This window comes from Cherax quadricarinatus, chromosome 65, assembly GCF_038502225.1.
Source record: "Cherax quadricarinatus isolate ZL_2023a chromosome 65, ASM3850222v1, whole genome shotgun sequence".
Taxonomy (NCBI): Eukaryota; Metazoa; Arthropoda; class Malacostraca; order Decapoda; family Parastacidae; genus Cherax; species Cherax quadricarinatus.
The window spans coordinates 1190288-1217112 of NC_091356.1; the positions used below are offsets into that span (position 1 = coordinate 1190288).

Sequence of the window (26825 nt, forward strand, 5' to 3'; positions counted from 1 at the left end):
ATAAAAACCACTTGCCCCCATTCGTTCCTAACATGCTTACACACGCTCGCTGGAAGTCCAAGCCCTTTACACACACCTCCTCCTTTACCCCTTCCCTCCAACCTTTCCTAGGACGACCCCTACCCTGCTTTCCTTTCATTTCAAATTTATATGCCCTCCAAGTCATTTTATTTTGTTTCATCCTCTCTAATGTCCAAACCATCTCAGCAACCCCTTTAGCCCTCTGAATAATACTTTTTTTTTTTTTTAACCCTGCAACTCCTTTTAATCTCCAAGGTATTGATTCTCTGCATAATGTTCATACCACACATTGCCCTTAGACATAACATCTCCACTGCCTCCAGCCTTCTTGTTGCAACATTCACCACCCATGCTTCACACCCATAAAAAAGCATTGTTACCACTATTCTCTCATACATTCCCTGCTTTGCCTCCATGGATAATGTTCTTTATCTCCACACTCTTCAGTGCACCACTCACCTCATCCCCTTTTCAGTTTTATTGTTCACCTCATCTTTCATAGACCCATCTGCTGACAAGTCCACTCTGAAATATCTTAACACATTCACTTTATGTGGATAGTGAGGATCAGGTTAGGATGTGTAGAAGAGAGGGAGACTGCTTCCCAGTAAAAATAGGTCTTAGGGATGTGTAATGTCACCATGGTTGTTTAATATATTTTTAGATGGGTTGTAAAAGAAGTAAATGCTAGGGTGTTCAGGAGAGGGGTGGGATTAAATTATGGGGAATTAAATACAAATGGGAATTGACACAGTTGCTTTTTGCTGATGATACTGTGCATATCGGAGATTCTGAAGAAAAATTGCAAAGGTTAGTGGAGTGTGTGTAAAGGTAGAAAGTTGAAAGTGAACATAGAAATGAGTAAGGTGATGAGGGTATCAAATTATTTAGATAAAGAAATATTGGATATCAAATTGGGGAGGAGTATGGAAAAAGTTAATGTTTTCAGATACTTGGGAGTTGACGTGTCGACGGATGGATTTATGAAGGATGAGGTTAATCGTAGAATTGATGAGGGGAAAAAAGGTGAGTGGTGCGTTGAGGTATATGTGGAGACAAAATACGTTATCTATGGAGGCAAAGAAGGGAATGTATGAAAGTATAGTAGTACCAACACTCTTATATGGGTGTGAAGCTAGGGTTGTGAATGCAGCAGCGAGGAGGCGGTTGGAGGCAGTGGAGATGTCCTGTCTAAGGGCAATGTGTGATGTAAATGTTATGCAGAAAATTCGGAGTGTGGAAATTAGGAGAAGGTGCGGAGTTAATAAAAGTATTAGTCAGAGGGCTGAAGAGGGGTTGTTGAGGTGGTTTGGTCATTTAGAGAGAATGGATCAAAGTAGAATGACATGTAGAGCATATAAATCTGTAGGGGAAGGAAGGCGGGGTAGGATTCATCCTCGAAAAGGTTGGAAGGAAGGGGCAAGGGGCTTGGATTTCCAGCAGGCATGCATGAGCGTGTTCGATAGGAGTGAATGGAGACTAATGGTATTTGGGACCTGACGATCTGTTGGAGTGTGAGCAGGGCAACATTTAGTGAAGGGATTCAGGGAAACCAGTTATTTTTATATAGCCGGACTTGAGTCCTGGAAATGGGAAGTACAATGCCTGCACTCTAAAGAAGGGGTTCGGGATATTAGCAGTTTGGAGGGATATGTTGTGTATCTTCATACATGTATGCTTCTAAACTGTTGTGTTCTGAGCATCTCTGCAAAAACAGTGATTATGTGTGAGTGAGGTGAAAGTGTTTAATGATGATGAAAGTATTTTCTTTTTGGGTCACCCTGCCTCGGTGGGAGACAGCCAACTTGTTAAAAAAAAAAAAAATCACTTCCTCCATACTCCCTCCCTCCAATCTTTCATTTCCTAAAATTTTGTTATCCTCATAACTTTGCTCTTTCCCTTGTTCAATTTTAATTTCCCTCTTTTGCATACCTCTCACATTTGTCCACTAACCTCTGCAACTTTTCTTCAGAATCTCTCAAAAGCAGTGTCATCAGCAAAAAGCAACTGTGACAACTCCCATTTTGTGTTAGATTCTATATCTTTTAATCACACACTTCTTCCTAACACCCAAGCATTCACCTCTCTTCCAGTCCCATCTATAAATATATTGAACAACCACGGTGACATCATGATCCCTGTCTAAGGTCTACTTTTACTGGGATTGTTATTCTTTTTATAAATATTAAACACTTATAAATAAACAGTCTGGTTAGCCAGACTTGTCCTGGAGGTGGGAAGTACAGTGCCTGCACTCTAAAAGGAGTGGGTTGGGATATTTCTGTTTAGAGTGACATCTAAACTGTCATATTTGTGTGCCTCTGACAAGATGGTGATAGTGTGAATGATGGTGAAAGTTTCTTTTTTGGGTCACCCTGCCTTAGTGGGAAACAGCCAGCATATTAAAAAAAAAATAGAATCATTCATTTATAAATCAAGATTTCTTATTTATTCTCTTACTTTTGAATGAAAATAAGTGTAACATTAGTATAATATTCTGTCTGCAGATTTTTTTTTTGCGCTACTCTTAAGTTAATATAACTATTAACCCTTAAATGGTCCAAACATATATATATGTTTTTTCAACATTTGAAAGTATGTAAAAAAATGTACATCATCTTTTTTTTTTTACATTTGAAAATGTGTAAAAAAAACTTTTATCTACATTTTTTTTTATATTTGAAAATATGTAACAAAAAAACATAGATCTACTTTTGGAGCACTACGGATTTGAACGTCGATCTATTTGGACCGTTTAAGGGTTAGTGAAAAAATATCTGATGCTTATTATTTATGATTGTATCCTCAGGGATCATTTGTTCCTGCAAGGTCATGCCAGTTGACTCCAATAGATCGGGTTTTTACCAGACTTGGAGCATCTGATCGGATCATGATGGGAGAATCCACATTCTTCGTAGAGTTGGCAGAAACATCTTCCATTATCCAGCATTCTACCCAACATTCACTTGTTTTGGTTGATGAACTGGGTCAGTTTAAAACATGGTACTCTTATTATAGAGTATGGGTCTTTAACATTGTTTGCCATTAGCTTTATTCAGCATATCTCTAGCACAAATATATTTAGTTGATTTTTCAAATAAACTGTTTTGAGGTAGGATTATATCATATTGATTGAAAGTGTTACTGCTAAATTTTACCTACTATAAATGCAAAAAATACATACAGTAGTACATAAAGAAAAGAACGTTAGTTCTCACAATAAAAAGAGGTGTAACTAAAACATGGTAAGCTTTCCTTGTTAAATGCCATATAAATGTTTAATATTTTTCTGTATTGTATTAATGAGGTTTTGATTGCAGTAGTTAAATGTGTTAGTTTCTGGTAAGATAGTTATTATTATTGTTGGACATCTTTAATGTAAGTTCTGTTAGTCACAGTAAAAGAGAAGAATCTATTGAATTTATTTTGTCATAAGCTGGCAGTAAACATTATTCATATTTGGAAAATACTTGTGTGTTTTTGTGAGACTGTTTTCTGCTAAAATTTAAAAGCTTTTTTTTTTAGGTAGTATGTGTGCTAAAATCTTTTAATTAGAATAGTAAGTGTTTTAGAGTATCTTTTTATTGTTTCTTTAGGAATGTTTTTGCTAGCATCTTGTCAGTAATTATGAATGAATTTAGTGTTTAAAGCATACTTGCATTGCATCTTATGGTCAAGCACCAGCAGTTTGAAATACAGTACATTCTCCTTTCTTTTTAACACACCAGCCATCTCCCACCAAGGTAGGGTGACCCAAAAAAGAAACATTTATTCTATCACTGTCTCTCCAGAAGCTCACTGATACCGCAGTTCAGATTTCCCTCCAAACTTCAAATATCCCTACCCCTCCTTTAGAGTGCAGGCACTGTACTTCCCACCTCCAGGACTCATGTGTGGCTAACTGGTTACCCTGAATCCCTTCGCAAAATGTTACCTTACACTCACCTGTTCATCAAGTCCCAAAAACCATTTGCTTCCACTCTTGTGTAATATACTTACATATGCCTGTTGGATGTCCGAGCCCCTTGCACACAAAACCACCTTTACCCCCCTCCCTCCAACTTTCCCTAGGGCAACCCCTACCCAACCTTCGCTACAGATTTATACACCCTCCAAGTCATCCTATTTTGCTCCATCCTCTCTAAATGTCCAAACCACCTGAACAACCCCTCCTCTGCCCTCTGCACAATATTTTTAGGAACCACCACCTCATGATCTTCAAGCTAAGAATTCTCTGCCTTTTTTTTTATACAGGTTATTCTTACTGAGTATACCAGGAAAAGTGTACGGTAGGGTTATAATTGAAAGAATTAGAGGTAAGACAGAATGTAGGATTGCGGATGAGCAAGGAGGTTTTAGAGTGGGTAGGGGATGTGTAGATCAGGTGTTTACATTGAAGCATATATGTGAACAGTATTTAGATAAAGATAGGGAAGTTTTTATTGCATTTATGGATTTAGAAAAGGCATATGATAGAGTGGATAGAGGAGCAATGTGGCAGATGTTGCAAGTATATGGAATAGGTGGTAAGTTATTAAATGCTGTAAAGAGTTTTTATGAGGATAGTGAGGCTCAGGTTAGGGTGTGTAGAAGAGAGGGAGACTACTTCCCGGTAAAAGTAGGTCTTAGACAGGGATGTGTAATGTCACCATGGTTGTTTAATATATTTATAGATGGGGTTGTAAAGGAAGTAAATGCTAGGGTGTTTGGGAGAGGGGTGGGATTAAATTATGGGGAATCAAATTCAAAATGGGAATTGACACAGTTACTTTTTGCTGATGATACTGTGCTTATGGGAGATTCTAAAGAAAAATTGCAAAGGTTAGTGGATGAGTTTGGGAATGTGTGTAAAGGTAGAAAGTTGAAAGTGAACATAGAAAAGAGTAAGGTGATGAGGGTGTCAAATGATTTAGATAAAGAAAAATTGGATATCAAATTGGGGAGGAGGAGTATGGAAGAAGTGAATGTTTTCAGATACTTGGGAGTTGACGTGTCGGCGGATGGATTTATGAAGGATGAGGTTAATCATAGAATTGATGAGGGAAAAAAGGTGAGTGGTGCGTTGAGGTATATGTGGAGTCAAAAAACGTTATCTATGGAGGCAAAGAAGGGAATGTATGAAAGTATAGTAGTACCAACACTCTTATATGGGTGTGAAGCTTGGGTGGTAAATGCAGCAGCGAGGAGACGGTTGGAGGCAGCGGAGATGTCCTGTTTAAGGGCAATGTGTGGTGTAAATATTATGCAGAAAATTCGGAGTGTGGAAATTAGGAGAAGGTGTGGAGTTAATAAAAGTATTAGTCAGAGGGCAGAAGAGGGGTTGTTGAGGTGGTTTGGTCATTTAGAGAGAATGGATCACAGTAGAATGACATGGAAAGCATATAAATCTATAGGGGAAGGAAGGCGGGGTAGGGGTCGTCCTCGAAAGGGTTGGAGAGAGGGGGTAAAGGAGGTTTTGTGGGTAAGGGGCTTGGACTTCCAGCAAGCGTGCGTGAGCGTGTTAGATAGGAGTGAATGGAGACGAATGGTACTTGGGACCTGACGATCTGTTGGAGTGTGAGCAGGGTAATATTTAGTGAAGGGATTCAGGGAAACCGGTTATTTTCATATAGTCGGACTTGAGTCCTGGAAATGGGAAGTACAATGCCTGCACTTTAAAGGAGGGGTTTGGGATATTGGCAGTTTGGAGGGATATGTTGTGTATCTTTATATGTTTATGCTTCTAGACTGTTGTATTCTGAGCACCTCTGCAAAAACAGTGATAATGTGCGAGTGTGGTGAAAGTGTTGAATGATGATGAAAGTATTTTCTTTTTGGGGATTTTCTTTCTTTTTTGGGTCACCCTGCCTCGGTGGGAGACGGCCGACTTGTTGAAAAAAAAAAAAAAAAAAAAAAAAATTCTTTATTGTTTATGCATTGAAGTAATACTTCATTTGATTAGCATTGTAATTTAATCATCTGTACATTAGAGTATTCCATCCAGTTTCAGTGCTGTAAATTATACCCTTTGTAAAATACATATGGTATCATTATTTACACATCTAATTTCGTTTCAATTCATTTTTTAGGCCGTGGTACAGCAACTTATGATGGCACAGCAATTGCATCTGCAGTGGTGAAAGCAATAGTTCAGCTAAAGTGTCGAACACTCTTCTCCACTCATTATCACTCTTTAGTTGATGATTTCGCTAATGTGAAATATGTTTCTCTTGGTCATATGGTAAGCCACTTACTTTAGTTGCTCAAGTATTTCCTGCATCCTTAATTGCTTTTTGTATCATATCAGCTTACTGTTGAAGACTTACCAGTAATAGGATGGAAGTAGTTTAAAAGCCATTAGAAAACTTTTTTTTTTTTTTAGTACCTGTAGATATTCACTGGATACCAAGGAACTGTAATTTAAACTTGGAACAATGTGACCCTAAGAGCCAATAGACATCTCAAGTATGCCAGTAATTAATGTAAGCTTCACAGTATTGTTAATGTGATTTGAGAGTAATGTCACATTAGTCTTATACCACTCATGACATTTTCTGCAAAATTTTGTATATAATATGGTGTTCCAGTATTCAGCAATTAATTAAGATAAGAGTTTCAGTGGAGAGAAGTAAATGGGATAGGTCAGGGGCTTCAAATAGAGTTAGAGCTAAAGAAGGAGTAGCAATAATGTTGAAGGATAAGCTATGGCAGGAAAAGAGAGTATAAATGTATTAATTCAAGGATTATGTGGAGTAAAATAAAGGTTGGATGTGAAAAGTGGGTCATAGCAAGCTTATATGCACCTGGAGACGAGAGAAGTGTAGAGGAGAGAGAGAGGTTTTGGGAATTGTTGAGTGAGTGTGTGAGGAGTTTTGAACCAAGTGTGAGAGTACTTATGGTTGGGGATTTCAATGCTAAAGTGGGTAAAAATGTTGTGGAGGGAGTAGTAGGTAAATTTGGGGTGCTAGGGGTAAATGAAAATGGGGAGCCTTTAATTGAGTTATGTGTAGAAAGAGGTTTGGTAATAAGTAATACATATTTTATGAAAAAAAGAGGATAAATAAATATACAATGTATGATATAGCACATAATGAAAGTAGTTCGTTAGATTATATATTGGTGGATAGAAGGTTGATGGATAGGCTTCAGGATGTACATGTTTATAGAGGGGCAACTGATATATCAGATCATTATTTAGTCGTAGCTACAGTTAGAGTAAGAGGTAGATGGGATAAAAGGAAAATGGCAACAACAAGTAAGACAGAGGTAAAAGTGTATAAACTAAGGGAGGAAGAAGTTCGGGTGAAATATAAGCAACTATTGGCAGAAAGGTGGGCTAATGCAAGTATGAGTAGGGGAGGGGGGTTGAAGAGGGTTGGAATGGTTTTAAAAATGCAGTATTAGAATGTGAGGCAGAAGTTTGTGGCTATAGGAGGGTGGGGGCAGGAGGAAAGAGGATTGATTGGTGGAATGATGAAGTAAAGGGTGTGATAAAAGAGAAAAAGGTAGCTTATGAGAGGTTTTTCACAAAGCAGAAGTATTATAAGAAGAGCAGAGTATATGGAGAGTAAAAGAAAGGCGAAGAGAGTGGCGAGAGTGTAAAAGGAGAGCAGAGAGGCACTGTCAAGAAATTTTGATGAAAATAAGAAAAAATTTTGGAGCGAGATAAACAAGTTAAGAAAACCTTGGGAACGAATGGATTTGTCAGATAAAAACAGAGTAGGGGAGTTAGTAGATGGGAAGATGGAGGTACGTATTGGGTAGATGGCAGGAATATTTTGAGGAACTTTTAAATGTCGATGAAGAAAGGGAGGCGGTAATTTCATGCACTGGCCAGGGAGGTATACCATCTTTTAGGAGTGAAGAAGAGCAGGATGTAAGTGTGGGGGAGGTGCATGAGGCATTACGTAGAATGAAAGGGGGTAAAGCAGCTTGAACTGACGGGATCATGACAGAAATGTTAAACACAGGGGGCGATATAGTGTTGGAGTGGTTGGTATTTTTGTTTAATAAATGTACGAAAGAGGGGAAGGTACCTAGGGATTGGCAGAGAGCAGATATAATTCCTTTATATAAAGGGAAGGGGGACAAAAGAGATTGTAAAAATTATAGAGGAATAAGTTTACTGATTATACCAGGAAAAGTGTATGGTAGGGTTATTATTGAAAGAATTAGAGGCAAGACAGAATGTAGGATTGCGGATGAGCAAGGAGGTTTTAGAGTGGGTAGGGGATGTGAAGATCAAGTGTTTACATTGAAGCATATATGTGAACAGTATTTAGATAAAGGTAGGGAAGTCTTCATTGCATTAATAGATTTAGAAAAGGCATATGATAGAGTGGATAGGGGAGCAATTTGGTAGATGTTGCAAGTTTCTGGAATAGGTAGTAAGCTACTAAATGCTGTAAAGAGTTTTTATGAGGATAGTGAGGCTCAGGTTACGGTGTGTAGAAGAGAGGGAGACTACTTCCTGGTAAAGGTGGTTCTTAGACAGGGATGTGTAATATCACCAATTGTTTAATATATAGATGGGGTTGTAAAAGAGGTAAAAATGCTAGGGTGTTGGGGAGAGGGGTGGGATTAAATTATGGGGAATTAAATACAAAATGGAAATTGATACAGTTACTTTTTGCTGATGATACTGTGCTTATGGGAGATTCTAAAGAAAAGTTGCAAAGGTTAGCGGACGAGTTTTGGAGTGTGTGTAAAGGTAGAAAGTGAACATAGAAAACAGTAAGGTGATGAGGGTATCAAATGATTTAGATAAAGATAAATTGTATATCAAATTAGAGAGGAATAGTATGGAAGAGGTGAATGTTTTCAGATATTTGGGAGTTGATGTGTCAGCAGATGGATGTATGAAGGATGAGGTTAACCATAGAATTGATGAAGGAAAAAAAGGTGAGTGGTGCATTGAGGTATATTTGGAGACGAAAAACATTATCTATGGAGTGTGAAGCTTGGGTTGTAAATGCTGCAGTGAGAAGGCGGTTGGAGGCAGTGGAGATGTCCTGTCTAAGGGCAATGTGTGGTTAAATATTATGCAGAGAATTCGGAGTGTGGAAATTAGGAAAAGGTGTGGAGTTAATAAAAGTATTAGAGGGCTGAAGAGGGGTTGTTGAGGTGGTTTGGTCATTTAAAGAGACTGGATCAAAGTAGAATGACATGGAGAGCGTATAAATCTGTAGGGAAAGGCAGGCGGGGTAGGGGTCGTCCTCAAAAAGGTTGGAGGGAGGGGCTTGCACTTCCAGCAAGCATGCGTGAGCGTGTTAATAGGAGCGAATGGAGATGAATGGTATTTGGAACCTGACGAGCTGTTGGAGTGTGAGCAGGGTAATACTATTTAGTGAAGAGATTCAGGGAAACTGGTTATTTTTATACAGCCGGACTTGAGTACTGGAAATGGGAAGTACAATGCCTGCCCTTTAAAGGAGGGGTTTGGGATATTGGCAGTTTGGAAGGATATGTTGTGTATCTTTATACATATATGCTTCTAAACTGTTGTGTTCTGAGCACCTCTGCAAAAACAGTGATTATGTATGAGTGAGGTGAAAATGTTGAATGATGATGAAAGTATTTTCTTTGTGGGGATTTTCTCTCTCTTTGAGTCACCCTGCCTCGGTGGGAGACGGCCAACTTGTGAAAAAAAAAAATTACAGGTGTGCTGTGGGTGACTAGTGGTCATATTTGGAGGTGGCCTGTGGTGGGAAATATGCTAGGTTTTATGTGTGGACACTTCTGTTGTTTTAAACTTCATTTAGCAGTGTAATCTACAGTAGCTTTCTATCAGCAAGTTAGGCTTGGTCTGAAAGTGGATTATGGAAGCAGTGATATCTGGAATAATTTCATAAGTACAGTGGACCCCCGGTTAACGATATTTTTTTTACTCCAGAAGTATGTTCAGGTGCCAGTACTGACCGAATTTGTTCCCATAAGGAATATTGTGAAGTAGATTAGTCCATTTCAGACCCCCAAACATACACGTACAAACGCACTTACATAAATACACTTACATAATTGGTCGCATTCGGAGGTGATCGTTATGCGGGGGTCCACTGTATAAGGGTGGAACGGTAGGTCAAATATGTTGACATTGCTTAGTTTTTCCATTTCACTAAATTATTAACATATGCATTTGTGTCAACCTCTTCATGACATCATTTTCAGCACCACTTGCAGAATAATGCCTGGAGTTATTACTGCACTCAGATCAGGGTCTAGAGCATTTCCAAGTAACATTTAAGGGTCTGTGACCCTGTAACATATCTCTAGCACCAGGCCTCCAGGTGGATCAAAGGCCTGATCAACCAGACTGCATGCAGCCCAGTGTCCAGCTGAACAGAAGCTAGTGTAAGGAACTTGAATTAAGTTCCCTCTTAACCCGTAAACGGTCCAAACGTATACACGTATATACATTTTTACCGCTAGTGCCCCAGACGTATATATATGTTTTATTTTTCCTGCCTTCAAATTTGGCACGATTGGCCTAAGATGCCTTGTCAGCATAGAATGGATTCTAACACTCAGTGTGCGTGGTATTAAAAAAATCTGGGACCACTTAGTACCTTGTGGGAGCAGTTCAAATGAGCACCAGCTAGAGCAAACAGCGCAGCAAACACCTGAGATTCACTGATGTCATGTAGTGTTAACACTCCCATTTTAAGAGGAAAGTGATTTTGACCCCGAGTTTAGTGGCTTTGAGGTGGATGTGGCCACAAGTGGTCGAGGAAATATCAAAAAACCTCGATAATAACCCATGTGCAATATTTGTGCAACACCCTTTCAGAATCTCTTATAACCTATGCACTAAGTAAAGAGAAACAATTCTGGCTGGCTGGCTGCCTGACTGACTGGCTGATTGGCGGCCTGGCTCTGTCTCCATTTGTCTGTCTGTATCTATGTCTATCTCTGTCTGTCTATCTCCTATCTGTCTATCTCTGTCTCACAGGTACACATAAATATAAGTATACATAGTGTAAAATACCTAGGATAACTCAAAAAATCCAGACAAAGTGCTATACTCTGCTTGAAGATGTGAGTAAACATGATGACGATGCAGTCTTGTGGCTCTCTCTGAGACAGAGAGTTAGACAGATAGACAGGGAGCTTGACAGACAGACAAATACAGATGTTTGTGTACCAGCGAAAACAAAGCGAGTCTTATCACTGCGCCCTAGCAAATGCTCGTCAAACATCAGCTCTTATCAAATTATCTCATCTTATCACATCACTGTCAGGGGTGGACTTTGTTTTTCATGCTTCAAGGGAATTTATTATTTTATTATTATTATATGTTCTTCTTCTCCTCTTTTTCCTCCTCCTCATTATTATATACAGTGGACCCCCGGTTTACGATATTATTTCATTCCGGAAGTATGTTCAGGTGCCATTACTGAACGAATTTGTTCCCATAAGGAATATTGTGAATTAGATTAGTCCATTTCAGACCCCCCAAACATACACGTACAAACGCACTTACATAAATACACTTACATAATTGGTCGCATTGGGAGCTGATCGTAAAGCGGGGGTCCACTGTACTTCCACATATCCAAAACATTGCTGGGACCTATAAATACTTTGTATATATTCCAACACAATAGTAAATGACCATGGCAGGTGTAAATGTCCACCTGTCAGTGTGTTTGTGACAATCTGAGTACAATTTCAGTACCTAATACTAGTGTCAGAACAAAGATTGGTTATGAAATGACAAGAACTACTATAAATTGTAATTATCAAAACATTAAAATTATGTAAAATAATATGAAAAATAGAAAAAAAGGTATATCGGCAACACTTCAGCAAGCAGCAGGACTCGATGTTGCTGTCACGTGAGCATCCAGTGCCAACTTCTTGGCCTCATATCTCAGTAAGTACTGACCCTAAAAATTTTTTTTATTCTATAACACTTAGAAAAATGTGCTCTTTTTTTTTTTTCAATAAAAAAAAAATTATTTTTCAAATATTCGGGGCACTGGGGTAGTGAACATATATATATACGTTTGGACCATTTATGGGTTAAAAACAGCCATGGGTCTATTAGTAATCCCTTTGTGTATGAAGGGATGGAGAATCCTCCATTTTATATGAAGGGATTGGAAAGATATGTTAGAGAACCACCTCCTCTCATCATACGCTTTAAGAAATTATTATATCTTTACTCTTACATTCTGAATACTAATACAGTAGAGCCCCAGTTTTCGTAATTAATCCATTCCAGAAAGTTGGCCGAAATCTGAAGTAATATTTCCCATAAGAAATACAGTAATGTAAATCCAATTAATCCATTTCAAACACCCAAAAATATTAACAAAAAATACATTTTGTAAAGAATAACCAGAGTTGTACATACAAAAAACAATGAGAAATAAATATAAATGACTAATTTTAATAAATCAACCTTACATACCTTTAATGAAGACTCTTGTTGGTGAGTAGTATTTATTTGTAGTCCCAGGCAGACTACATCCCAGGTGTGTACCTACCAGCTACAGACACTGCGGCCTACAACCATGTTATTATCATCGACATAGCAAGTTCACTGAGTTTAATCATTTCTAACTACCTTTAGATGCCATCATCAACAATGGGAGAAGTAATGAATAATTCATGCCAAGAATTGTAAACAAAAGCCTTATGTATTAAGGGCGGTTACTGAGCCAACGCAGATCCACACACATTTTCTCTGAAGTTGGACCAGAGAAAATGTAATGTTTACCCTCCACCGACCCCTCGATGGCATATAAACATTGCATGTTTATATGCTATGTAACGTGTTTCTTATATAATTTTGAAAATATCATAGATGGATTAATGAAAATGTGTATATTAACGTAAAATAAGACATTTAATATGCCCAAGAGTAAGTCATGAATGTGTGAGTGGCCCAGGCAGATGCGTCTGGTACCAATGATTTCTAAATGGAAGTACAAAACTGGGGTGGGGGAAATTTCACCAAAAAAACGTGTTCAAAATCCGAATTGTACAATTTCCACACCGGCTCAAAACCGGGGGTCCAATGTATCTAGTAACTCCATGCTTATAGGCAAGCCAACAAGTGGTATCTCAAAATCTTTAATAGAGGCACCTCTCAGTTTGCCCATTTAACTATATCGTACAGTTTCAAGGCCATTTTTCTAGATTGGTTGCTTTTCTATTTTTTTTTTTTTTTTTTTCAGTTGGATTAATTAATATATTTCTGACTTTAAAATACCTTTGATATATATTTGAAGGGTTTTTGGGAGTTTTCCTACTCCTCCTTTCTGGCTATGGGTTAGGCTTGTCTGGTGCTCACCTGATCAGCCAGGCTGTTTCTGCTGGCAGCCTACTGACCCACATATCCATCATACTCTTGTTGATCCATTACTTTTACTTGTATAGCTAGTAATAAAATCCCTTTAAAAATATTAAATTGTACAAAAGTAGGCTTTAGAGTTTATAAAAGTAAATTTCTTGTTTACAAGCATCAACCAAAGTTTAGCAATCATTAGTTCTATTTAAAAAGAAAGGAGTAGCTATTTTAAGTCCCATTTTATATCTTGGTCGACCTGTAATTCTACTGGGTAATTGTATCTGGATGTCCAAAGCACAGTCTGAAGTGTCATTGGACTATGTGAGGACAGTGGCTCCAGAGGATGACGAGTCAGTGTATGCCCACTAATCCTTCCAATCGCTTTACTTTATCAGCCTCAGCAATATCATTAAACTTCAACAATGCATGTCCCTCTTTTTTAGACTGTGAAAAATGTCTTGGCCAGTATAGGTTATGAGTTCTGGTGCAAGTTTGTAGTCTCCCAGCTATGCCTTTTTTTTTTTTTTTTTTTTTTTTTTTTTTTTTTTTTTTTTTTTTTATGGAAAATTTCTTAGTGAAAGATTTTCAGGTGTGTTTCTTGGTATGTATATGATTGCTATGTCAGCATCATCACTTGTTTGTCATTATCTCTTGGTAAGAGGCCTCAAGCCATTCTGTCCTTTGGGACACAATCTGTGAATCATCGTTGTTATGGGAAAAGCTGGTGCCATAGTCAAGGTAAGCTAGGGTCAGAGGTACCAGAAGAAATAAGTAGAACTTTAGTACCAGTTTTGGGCAACAAGTGGTTGCCCAAAAGCAGTTCAGGGTTCTGCAGGTCCATGAGCATTCTAAGGCCAGTAGAGGATGTTGCTGTTACAAGAATAAATGAAAAGAATCCATGTACCCACCCTGAGCTTCTACAGTAACAGGTGCTGCTTTTGTTTCCTGGGAACCACCTCTTACCCTATCAGATATACAAAATTAGGGTAGCATATTCTAGAACTGACTAACCAAGGCTTTAAAAAATTGGCTGTTTAATAAGGACAATAGCTATACATCCATCCTTCAGCTAATAATGGCAACAGGTGAACCGATAAGAAAATTAGAGGTCGCATACCTTCGATTGCCACTCCTGGGTCTACAGGAAATCTCTAAGTGTTGCTTTTGCCATCAATGGGCCTACCACATGGCCACCCAGTGTCTTGTCAGAGGGTCACATGACATGCCCTAAGATGATCCAGTTTCCACTGGATGGGGAGACAACCACCACAGCACTATAAATGGAAGTTTAGTAATAGCAGGGGTAATAGTGATTTTTTTTTTTTTTTAACTCTGGAAGCTTGATTTCACAAAAAGAAAAATATCCCTATTAATGAAGCTGAAAGAGATGGATGGTAGGGTGGGTACATATATTCAATCCTAGGAAGGAAAGAGGAGCTGTAATTCCTGTCCTCTTCAAGGGGGGCTCCTTGTTGTGGTGAAGAGGCTCTTGGTCTGAAGAACTAAACCTGTCGGTCTCCTTCCTCAGACCGAACCTAATTACCCCCCAAACCCCCTTCCCTATCCCATCCTCCCCTTTATCCTTTCCTCCTCCTCCTCCCCACCCCTCCCTTTTGCCCTTCCTCTTTTTGGCCTTTGGGATTTCTCCCACAGGCACGCTAGTTCCTAGGAAGGGGAAAGGATACCGGGGTCCATCCCATTCTGTTGAGGTTCTTGGCGGTGGCGTAGTTTGCCATGGAATCTGGATCGCCTGGGGATGTCCCGATCCCTCTCCGGTATCCCGGAGTGTAGCTTTGGGTGTCTTTCAGGCGACGGGTGTATCTCTGCAAGCCACCTTTCGGATTCCGGGGGTGGTGGCTAAGGAGGTATGCTTTGTGGCGGATATCCGGCCGCCCTCTCTTTTGTCCACCGAGGTAGCTCGGCAGATGTGAGGTTGCTATCCCGGATTGCTGGTTTACTGGCATGAAGGGTAGGGTATGGCACGGGTTCCATGCTGCATCTGCGCTACTAGCGGTGCTGAGGTCCTCTTGGGCACGGAGGGAGATTTCCGGCCCTTTCATTCCTCCTGGGAACTATTCCTCCCCGCTCCCCCCTTTTTTTATTCTTTTTTTATTTTTATTTTCTTCTTTCTTTTTTTTTTTTTCTTAAAAACAAAAAGCAAAGGAGTAACCTAACCATGGAGAACCCAATCCATGAACCCACTACCCCCGGGCCCCTTGTTGATACCGCACCCCATTCTGACCCTGCCTTGTTTTTAGACCACTCTTCGGACACTCCTGATGCCCCTGTACCTCTTGCTGGTGCCGTTTCCTCACCCGCTTCAGGTACCGGGGCTTCGACTGACTCCTTCGATTTGATTGACCTCCGCTCTCCTTTGACTATGCTTCCGGCCTCTCCCTCTACGGTACGGCAATTTTTGAATTGCCAGCCCGTTTCACAACGGACCAACTCCGGTCCTACTCCTAAACGCCAACGTCAATCTCCTGATGATGTTCCTTCGTTACCTTCCCATTCTACTCGGAAAAGACCGACACGTCATGCACTCCCTCTCCACGCTCAGTTTCAGACCACACAATGGACCAAATTCTTTACTTTAAGACCGACTTCTTCTGCCTATCTTTCTGACCATAGTATTGGCAAAGCGCTCCTGCGTCATGTTGGTAGAGATATTTCATTTCATGCTCTCAAGAACGGTACGCTCATCATCACTGCCCAGAATGCTACCCAAGCTCATGATCTTTCTCTCCTTTCACATATTGATACTACTCCTATCACTATTGAAAAACATCTTTCTCTCAACTCTTGTAGTGGTACTGTCATTCTGCCCCATACCATAGTCCAACAGAATTTCCAGTCATGTGGCAACGACATTCTTGAACAGCTGGAACTCCAGGATCTCCCAATCCTCAAAGTCGACACTTATGTCCTTCCTGCCCGTGGGCGGAGACGTTACCCTTGCAATGTGGCTCGATTAACTTTCGACAACTGAGAACTCCTGTCCTCTGTTTATGTCGCGGGACATAGTTTACAAGTTCGAAAGGTGATCCCTACACCGCAACAGTGTAGAAATTGCTGGCGTTTTGGTCACCCAGCGAAATATTGCAGATCTATAGCCGAATGCCCAGTCTGTGGTGCCGACGACCATTCTAATACATCTTGCAGTCAACCTCCATCTTGCCTTAATTGTAATGAAGCTCACCCTTCGTACTCCCGCCGTTGCCAGGTCTACTTAAATGAGCGTGAAATCCGTTGCCTCAAAGAGGCAGAAGGTCTCCCTTATGCTATGGCAGTTACTCATCTCCGCCTCTAAGGAAGACTACCCCGTGTTCCTTATTCTCGTGTTTCAAAACATCCCCACACTTCTGGGGTCCCATCTTCTGCAGCCTCCTCCGTTGTTACCCTTCCCATAACCACTCCAGCATCTAATCCTTTTGATGTCCTTGGCTCTGACGTCCCGACTACAACTCAGTCTGTTCTCACATCTTCGCGTCTTTCCTCACAAGCCCCAGTATCAACAAGACCTCGTATGACACCTTATACCAATCGCCCCTCTACTTCTCAGAAGTCCAAAAAATCCACATTACTCAAATTTTCTTTGCCCCTTCCTTCCCTTCTTCCACCTCCACACTTTACCTTTCCAGTCTCTGTGCCTAGTTCTTCCCCTCTCTCTGGCTCTATTACAAGTGTGGAGGTTCACCCTCCTCCTCGTACTATGCCTTCCACCCCCGTACCCTCCCAAGTTTCTCCCTCTTCTGCGTCTTCTGTCCCCCCCACACTTCATCTCCAGTCCCCCTCTACTTTGGTACAGTCCATTACTGTCCCAATCTTTACTCACCCTCCTCCTTCTACCTCCAATATGGTCTCCCATACATCTTTGAATTCAGAAACACTTGAAGCCATTTCAGAATATATTGCAGAGACTAAACCTTCAATGGACACTGATTCACCTCCTGTTCCTTCTCTTCCCTCTCCTCCATCTTCGCAACGCTCCATTCCGTCGCTGCTTGAACGTCTTCCAATGCCACCACACGTTGAATTTTCTAACCCCTCTAGTCCATAGGTGCCCTTCCCTACGGATTCCTGGTATTTTCTTCATTGCCAATCTTGGCCTATTTACAGTGGAATATCCGCGGCCTCAGGGGTAATCGGGGTGAGTTTCAGATGTTGCTTTCCAGGTTTTTTCCTGTTGGTGCTTGCTTACAAGAACCAAAATTACACTCAGCTGTTTTCCAACCTATCTCAGGCTATAATTTATTGTACTCTTCGGAGCCTTTCTCAGATGGGACCTTTAATGAAAGTGCCCTTCTACGCAATGATATTCCGTACTGTCAACTATTTGTCCATACCTCGCTGCATTACACTGCAGCCCGTATCCACTTGAATAAGTGGTTTACAATATGTTCTTTATATCTCTCTCCTTCTCAAGCATTTTCTATCCCAGATTTTGCCTTTCTAGTTTCATCCTTACCACCACCACTTCTGTTAGGTGATTTTAACGCCCACCATTTGCTCTGGGGGGGGGTCTCATTGTGACTCACGTGGCATCCACTTGGAGGCTTTTCTTGCCTCTCACCCCCTCCATGTTTTAAATACGGGTACTCCCACCCATTTTGATCCTCGTACTCATACTCTATCTTGCATCGATCTATCAGTCTGCTCTTCCTCCACTGCACTAGACTTCACCTGGTCTTTTCTACCGGACTTGCATGACAGCGATCATTTTCCAATCATTCTTACTTCTCCTTCATATTCACCACCTTTCCGTAGCCCTCGCTGGCAATTTGATACCTTTACTCGCAACTCACTGCTTTTAGTGAGGTTCCTTCTTCATCCTCCATTGATGAGCTCCTACACCTCTTCTCGACGTCAGTTTATACTACAGCTTCTCATTCTATACTCCAAACCTCAGGCAGGCATTCTCAGAAGTGCGTGCCTTGGTGGTCTCCTGCTTGTGCTCGTGCAGTACGTTTGAAACACACTGCATGGGGCAGGTACCGATACAATAGAACCAATGAGAGACTTCTTGATTTTAAGCACAAGCGTGCCTTGGTACTTTTCGCTCTTCCCCTGTTGAGAGCCTCTATGCAGAAGCGAATGTTCCATCCTTGTCTGATCGCCATGATGCCCATTGCCTTCGCTACTATGTACGCTCTCACGATCTCCACAATCCTTCCATTTATAGAATGGTCACCGATATTAGTAGACATTCTTTATTTGTTCGCCGCCCCTGTTTGCTCCATCCCTTTTCTCTTTGCCTACATTCACTCGTCTTCCCTTCAGTTACCACCTTTATATGTTCATGTAGCATCTCACTTTTCCCTACCCCCCTGGGAAGTTCCAGCTGTTCGGGTCTGTTCTTTCTCACTCCCTTGCTCGAAAGCCCAACTGCCTACAATGGCTTCCCGCTCTCTTTTTCTTGATCACTTCCATTCTCATTCTCATGTCATCGCTGTGTACACAGATGGCTCTAAGTCTTCAGACGGCGTCGGATTCGCAGCAGTGTTTCCGGACAGCGGGGGCATTTACTATCTTCGGCTAGCATTTTTACTGCTGAATTGTATGCCATTCTTGCAGCACTTATTCATATCGCATCTATGCCTGTGTCATCATTTGTGGTAGTCTCAGACTCCCTTAGTGCTCTACAGGCTATACGAAAATTTGATACATCTCACCCCCTAGTTCTCCGTATCCAACTTTGGCTACGCCGTATCTCTACCAAGCATAAAGATATTGTTTTTTGTTGGATCCCTGGTCATGTCGATGTACAGGACAATGAACAGGCAGACACTGCTGCGCGGTCAGCAGTACATGACCTACCAATTTCCTATAGAGGTGTTCCATTTCTGGACTATTTTGCTGCAATAGCTACCCACCTTCGCACCCGTTGGCAACAACGTTGGTCAACTCTGCTCGGTAACAAACTTCATTCTATTAAACCGAGCATAGGTTACTGGCCGTCTTCTTGTCATCAGTGCCGAGGTTGGGAGACCACTCTCTCCCGCCTTCGCATTGGTCACACTCGTCTTACTCATGGGTATCTCATGGAGAGGCACCCTGTTCCTCTCTGTGAACAGTGTCAAATTCCAGTATCGATTAGCCACATTCTGTTAGAATGCCCTCTCTATCAACGAGCACGCAGAATTTACCTCCAACGTCGTCTTCGTTCTACTACTCTCTCTTTACCTTCCCTTCTTGCTGATGGACCCTCCTTTAATCCTGACTCTCTCATTGACTTCTTGACAACGACTGATTTACTCCACAAACTCTGATGATACCTTTTGCACTCCCCTCAGCCCTTTCTAGCACAGTCTCTTGCTGCCCTTTACCCTTTCACCATCCACTGCCTTGCTGTTATCCGTAACCTATTACTCGTCCATCTCCCTTTTGCCACCTGATGCCCTCGCTTCCTTCCTGCCCTGCAGCGCTGTATAGCCCTTGTGGCTTAGCGCTTCTTTTTTTATTATAATAATAATAATGTAATTCCTGTACCAAGAGCACCTTTGCCAGATTAAGGGGTCATCAATTTGTAACTTATTCAACAGTGGCAAATACTGTAATTCATAAGGGAAAGGCCTTTCCTGTTTTATTTGAAGTCAGTTTAGTTCCTAGCATGTGGAGAGCTGCTTCCAGCTAATGATCATATCACTTTTATCAGTATGTTGACTAGGTATAGCTAGGATAACTATTTTCTAATTATATTGCATCCACGTGGATCATGGTGAATGGTTTTTCCTTATAAGCCATGACTTGTTCCTCCTGATTACAAAATGGGATTTCAAAATTAGTTATTTCTCTTGAGAGATTTGCTTCTTGCGCCCTCAAGTGGGACTAATTGCAGATCACGAAAACTATTTCAGTAACTTTAATGAAACTATAAGCCTGGTTGAGAATTTACTAGAAAAACCTTAAAGTTTGGGGTTAAAACTGTTTTTTTTTTTTTTGTGCATATCAGTAATGTAATGCCTGCCGAGATTAATTTTGACCCTTAAACGGTCCAAACGTATATATACGTTCACTCGCATAGCGCCCCAAATTTTTTGAGGAAAAAAAATCTTTTCTTTTAAAAGGAAAAAAGAGCATATGATACCCAGGCATTCCCAATTATTTTAATATGACGCACAGTGAGTGCACACACCCATTCTCTCATGTCTAGGTGACTCAGGCTTATTGTGGCAATGTTGAATGAATGACAAAGAAAACGTATATATACGTTTGGACCGTTAAACACACATTTTTTATATATGAAAGATATTTTTGTATGAAATATTTCAAATATAGTACTGCATTTACCAATTTTCAGGCTTGTATGGTAGAAGGAGAAAATGAAGATGACCCATCACAAGAAACTATCACTTTCCTTTACAAATTTACCAAAGGTGCCTGCCCAAAATCCTACGGTTTTAATGCTGCACGTTTGGCTGAACTACCTGATGAAGTTATTCGTAGGGGTAGTCAAAAAGCACAAGACTTTGAGAAATCTAACATTAAAAAGCAAGCATTTTCAAAGATATTCAGCACAAATTGTGAACCAGAAAATTTAAGAAACTCCATTCAAAAGATCCGTAATTTAGAGTGATACTTAAGATTAACTGACAATTCCATAATCATGAGGTAAATGGATTCAACTGAGTAATATGCAACAACTTTGTGACTGACTGAAAAAGTCAAGTGTATAATAAGTACTTGCTCATACATATTTAGTACAGTAATAATAATAATAATACCTTATGGTGCATTTAAAAGTATCTCTTTTAACAGAGATTGGGTGAAAGCTAGTACTAGTGCATAATACTGCAACAAATTTATTTTAAGATCAAGGTTGAATAAGTCCTTTCGCTACCATACTATCGTGCAGTATTTTAATTTGTGTTACATACAGTACAGTGAGCAAATAGAGATATCAGTGATAATTTGTGTTGAAATGTAAAAGGCAACAGAGTATGTACAGTAATTATAGTGGACCTATAATAAGAGCTGACTGCAAGCAGATATGCTTGACAAGGCAAGGCTGACATTTATGTACAGTATGTGGTTAATTTATACGGTATAGCAGAGGTTGGGTGTGGTAAGGAACTAATATCAGAGGGAAAGATGGCCATATTTGATGGAATTATGAAACTAGAAGCAGTGAAAGATGAAAGTGCTGTTTTGTGAAGTTTCAATATGAAGAATGAAAGTACTGCTTCTTTTGTGAAGCTTCTGTATAAAATGTCATTAGCCAGTCATCATGCAGTAGAAACAGGAACATTTGTTGGAGTAAAAAGTTAATTTTTTCAATAGCTGGAAAACCAACCAAGATGTCATGAAAATAAATAATTAACCCTTTCAGGGTTTCGGCCGTACTAGTACGGCTTACGCACAAGGGTTTCTGACGTACAAGTATGCCTAAATTCTAGCGCCCTCAAATCCAGTGAGAGAAACCTGGTAGGCCTACATATGAAAAAATGGGTCTGTGTGGTCAGTGTGCGCAGTATATAAAAAATCCTGCAGCACACAGTGCGTAATAAGAAAAAAAAAACTGACCGTGTTTTTGGATTAAAACAAACTTTGCACTGTATTTTCGTATGGTATTTTTTGTTGTATTCTAGTTTTCCTGGTCTCATTCTATAGAATGGAAGACATATTATAGAAATTGAGATGATTTTGACTGATTTTACAATGAAAAGTACCTTGAAATTGAGCTCAAAGTAGCAGAAATGTTTGATTTTTACCAAAGTTCAAAAGTAAACAAATCATGCTAAGCGTCCAATACACGTCAACTGGCGAGTCTAATATTCTTTCACAAGTGTGCCGATATTATTTATATCATTTTTTACACTAATGCAGTAGTATGCATAACAGTAAATCTATTTTTTGTGAGAATAAAAATTCAAAGTGGAAAGCAAAAGAATGTAAGAGGGGCATTGGGACGTGACTAATGAACAGAGGAAATGTCATTTTAGTGCCAGGAATGTCGACTAGTACAGTGGAATTGGCCGAAAATAGGGCTCAAAGTGGGCAAAATCGCCGCTGCGTAAACATCATCGAGACCGCTAACTTTGCGAGAGCATAATTCCGTAAGTTTTCCATCAAATTTCATACTTTTGGTGTCATTATGATTGGGAAAAGATTCTCTATCTTTTCATAAGTTTTTTTTTTTTTTTTTTTTTTAAATTTGGGCGACCCTGAGAACAAGTCTCTAAGAGGGCCTGTCGACCCTGAAAGGGTTATAAAAGAACACAGTAGTAGTAGTGGTTAACAGAAAAGATGCAAAAGGCAATATCCCATTCACCTGTAGATGGGATATTGTAGGTGAAGGAAATTTTATAATTCAGTTAAAAACAAGAGGCAAAGTCAAATGGTAAATGAAAGTTCCTGTAGTGTATGTAATGATTGCTTACAGTGCATAATATTCAATTGTATAGGCAGGTTTCTTTATGAAGTTATTTATAGATGTAATGGCCCAGGTATCAGTTTTGTCATGGAATTGGTATGAGAATATAGAACAGTACGAAGGTAAATTTAAGAATGGTCTAGACTGGATTAAAAGTATTTTATGAAGGTAATAGCAAAATTATATGCTGTGGGAAAGAATAAGAATGTCATCAAAATCTTGCTAAATACAGTACTTAAATATTGGTGTTTACATGTTCTGTATGTTTTCTTTTTTATCCCTAACCCCAGACTGCTAGCCCTGCCAGATTTTCATTTACGTCATTGCAGGACCTGAGGATTTTTTTTTTTTTTTAACCTACGAATGACTGAAGTGTGACAAGTAAGGCTTCCTAATCTTGTCAACATTCATAAGAACCCATAGCTATAAACTAAAAGAGCTGGAAAAATGCTATGAAAGTGAGTGGTAGATCAATAGAATGGTTTACAGAGGTATTCCTAATTCTATAAACTTTATGGCACTTCCTGTAGTTACAAACAGGTATTCACTTATGTCACTAGGCATGAGGACATCAAGATAGTCACTTTGTGGAATGATGATGTACTAACATTTTATTGTTTATATTATTTTATTATATTTTACATTTTCTATTATATTATAAAAAATAATACAAAAAAATTACCCATGGGGGGTAAGGCCCCCACAGGTCACAGTTTAAGGGCTAATCTGATATGGTTATATAACTATCAAAGTGACATTGATAATCATTCAAATAACATTTGATTTAACAATACACTCATTGAATCTAAATTTCTGGTACCTTTTCTCGCAGCAGATGCCATATTAAGATTAAATGCCTTGTACTATAAAGAGCTAGCAGACTTTATACACATTAGCAATTTTGCAGATTTAGCTCTGGGCTTAAGTAAATCTTCAGGAAATTAGTTTGTATCTTAACCAAAATCTCTAAGCAATTATACCATGAATATAGACTACACTAAAAATTTATACAGCAATTATGTTGACCAGATTTTATAACAAAAAAATAATTTAGAAATTAGCTAAACATATAGGAAAGTCAACTTTTATAGATTTTTGTATTAGCTTTTCTACATCTACTTACAGCACCAATAGATTTCAGAAATTAAAACATTTCCAATAAAATGGTATCCTATGAGTTAAATCACTAAATACACTTGTAACATTGTTCATACTGGCAATAAAAATAATCTTGTGCATATTATTTAATTAAAATAAGTTTGAATACCTTCAGATTCATATATATATATATTCCACTAACTAAAACCTAGGAATCCTTAAAACAGTATAAAGACAATAACTCAAGCCAAACTGTATAATAGTATACAACTTAAACCTGTGCTTCCCTGCAGTGCAAATACTGTATATTGACTAAGAAAATGCCATTTTAAGAACAAGCAACTGTGTACTCCTGTGTGGTTGAGCCTCAGCTCCTGGTCCTGCCACAGTTAATAGGTATGATAGGCCCTATCGTACTCATTCTTAAAACTACATATGGAATTGCCTCCTCCACTTCGTCAAGGTCATTCCACTTCCCGATCACCCCGAGACTGCAGAAATACTTCTCAACGTCTCTGCAATTTGTGTGTCTAACATCCAGTTGTGCCCCCTAGTACCTGTTTTCCAGCCTCTCAATCTGCTCCTGTTTGCCCTATCAAGTCTTCCAAGTATAATATATGTCATCATGTCTCTCCTAGCCCACAAGGGTCTTACAGTCCACTCATTAAATTTTAATCCTTTAGCTTTTCCTCATAGTTCATACCCCTTAGCTCTGGAACTAGTCTGCTTTCATAGTTCATACCCCTTAGCTCTGGAACTAGTCTGCTTACATCTGCACCTTCAGTTTCTTACCATGCTTCCCCCCCCAAGTGTGGGTACCATACTGTTGTTCTGCAAGATGGTCCTGATACATAATATGTAAAGCACCTGGAGTGACTCGAGATTCCTGAAGGTCACTCAGATTTACCAGGCGAGCACTGGCTGTAGAGGTTATTCGGTTGCTGAGAGCCTCTGGCAATATGGTAGGCATTATGCTTACTCTCAGGTCCTCGTTGAATGAGGCATGTAGCCTGTCCCTTGTTGTGTGTGTATATGTATACTACATTATCCAGAGGGCTGCAGAGGTGGTTCGGACATGCAGAGAGGACGAAACAAAATAGAATGACTTGGAGAGCGTATAAATCTGTAGTGGAAGGCAGAGTAGGGGTAGGCCTAGGAATGGTTGGAGGTAGTACAGGAGGTTTTCTGTGTGAGGGGCCTGGACTGCCAGAAAGCATGCATGGGTGTGTTAGGAGCAAGTGGAGACAAATTTTTTTATGACAATGTTGTGCTGCTGGAGTGTGAGCAAAGTAACACTTATGAAGGGATTCCGGGGAAACTGGCAGGCCAGACTCGAGTCTAGCATACTGCACTCTTAAGGAGGGGTGTTAACACGTGTGTTTTTAACTGTAGTGTAGGTTCACCTCTAGCAAGACAGTGATGAAGTGAATGATGAAAGAATTTCTTTTTTTCGGGTCACCCTGCCTTGGTGGGTAATGGCTGATGTATTAATAAAAAAAAATATACAGTTGAACCTCGGTTTTCAAATTTAATTTGTTCCGGATGTTGATTCGACAACCAAAATTGACGCCAACCACAGTAATTTTTCCCATAAAGAATAATGTAAATAGAATTAATCTGTTCCAGACCCCAAATGACAATAGTGTTCTAACTACTACGTAAAACGTTTAAAATACATCACAGGGAAACTGTAAAAATGAATACTAACTGAAATACTGTACAGTAAATGAAAATTTAACTGCTCCTTACCTGTCATACTAGAAGCAGGAGGTGGGGATGTTACTGCTTGGAAGGAAAGTCACCTTCTGTTAATATGTCAGGCAACTGCTCTTCTGCTGTTGTTTCTCTTCTGTCTCTTTCACCATTAACACCTTGTTCTGGCTCACTGATTGTCTCGCTAAGAACCTATCCAGTGAGGTTTGCTTCAGGCTCTGTTTTAACACTCGTCTAAATTAAGACATTACACCGCTTTGTCTGGATGGTATTTTTCAGCAAACTCCTACACTTCACGCCATTTAGCACACATTTCCTCGACATGTGCATTGGGCACATCATCCCTTTCCTCTTCCTCCGATGATAGCTCCTCCGCTGCAATCTGTTGCTGCTCCTTCTGAAGGTCTAGAAGTTCTCTATGGTGAGTTCAGTTCTATGCCCCTCCACCAACTCCCACAGCATCTTCAGTCACCTCTAGACTCAAGGTCTTTCCCAGGGACACAATACCCTCTACCAGTTCAGGCTCATCTTCAATGCCTTTGAAATCCCTGGCTGCCACAATTTCTTCCATGCTGACTGCATGGTCCTGGAAGACACATTTCCCCAGGCTTTGTCGAAGCCTCAAACAGATGAGGATATTGAAATGGTCCTTCCAGAAATCCCTGAGGGTTAAATTTGTTTCTGAACTGACTTCAAAGCACCTTTCAAAAAGTGCTTTGGTGTAGAGTTTCTTGAAGTTAGAAATGACCAGCTGGTCCATGGGCTGGATGAGAGGAGTGGTGTTAGGAGGCAAGAACTTCACAGTTATAAAACTGAACTCCTCCAGCAACTCGTTTCCAAGCTTGGAGGGCGAGCAGGAGCATTATCCATAAGTATTATTATTATTATTATAATCAAAAAGAAGCGCTAAGCCACAAGGGCTTATCCATAAGTAAAAGGGCCCTGAGTGACAATTGGTTTTTTTTTTTTAACAAGGTACTTTCTGACAGTGGGAGCAAAGACCTCATGAACCCACTCAATAAAAAAAATTGTCGTCAACAAACAAGAGAATGTACAAAAACCAGGACTTTTTTTTTTCTTGAACCCCTCAAGGAAGGTTCCTTGATGTTGGTGAGGGGCTCTTGATTTAGGGAATTGGATCTGTGCTCCAGTTCCCCGAATTAAGCCTGAATGCCTTCCACACCCACCCCCCAGGCGCTGTATAATCCTCCGGGTTTAGCGCTTCCCCCTTGATTATAATAATTTTTTCTTGAACACTTCATTTAAAAACTAATTTATTCGACAAGCAATGCAATCGACAGCTGAGGTTCGACTGTATGTATACACACAACTTGTATACAGTGTGTG

The 26825-nt window shown here is 39.9% G+C and overlaps 1 protein-coding gene across 4 annotated transcripts in view; it reads left to right on the plus strand.

The window, feature by feature from the left end:
* Positions 1 to 26825, plus strand: part of Msh6 (DNA mismatch repair protein Msh6) — a 136659-nt gene that overhangs the window by 104388 nt on the left and 5446 nt on the right. For 3 of the 4 annotated variants that reach the window (XM_070098847.1, XM_070098849.1, XM_070098850.1), the window contains 3 exons: positions 2831 to 3008; positions 6090 to 6241; positions 20595 to 23903. In XM_070098847.1, the coding sequence (XP_069954948.1) occupies positions 2831 to 3008; positions 6090 to 6241; positions 20595 to 20870 (606 nt within the window). In that variant the 3' untranslated portion in view covers positions 20871 to 23903. Of the gene's footprint in view, positions 1 to 2830; positions 3009 to 6089; positions 6242 to 20594; positions 23904 to 26825 lie in introns of those variants that run through there. The other variant, XM_070098848.1, reaches the window with a different exon arrangement.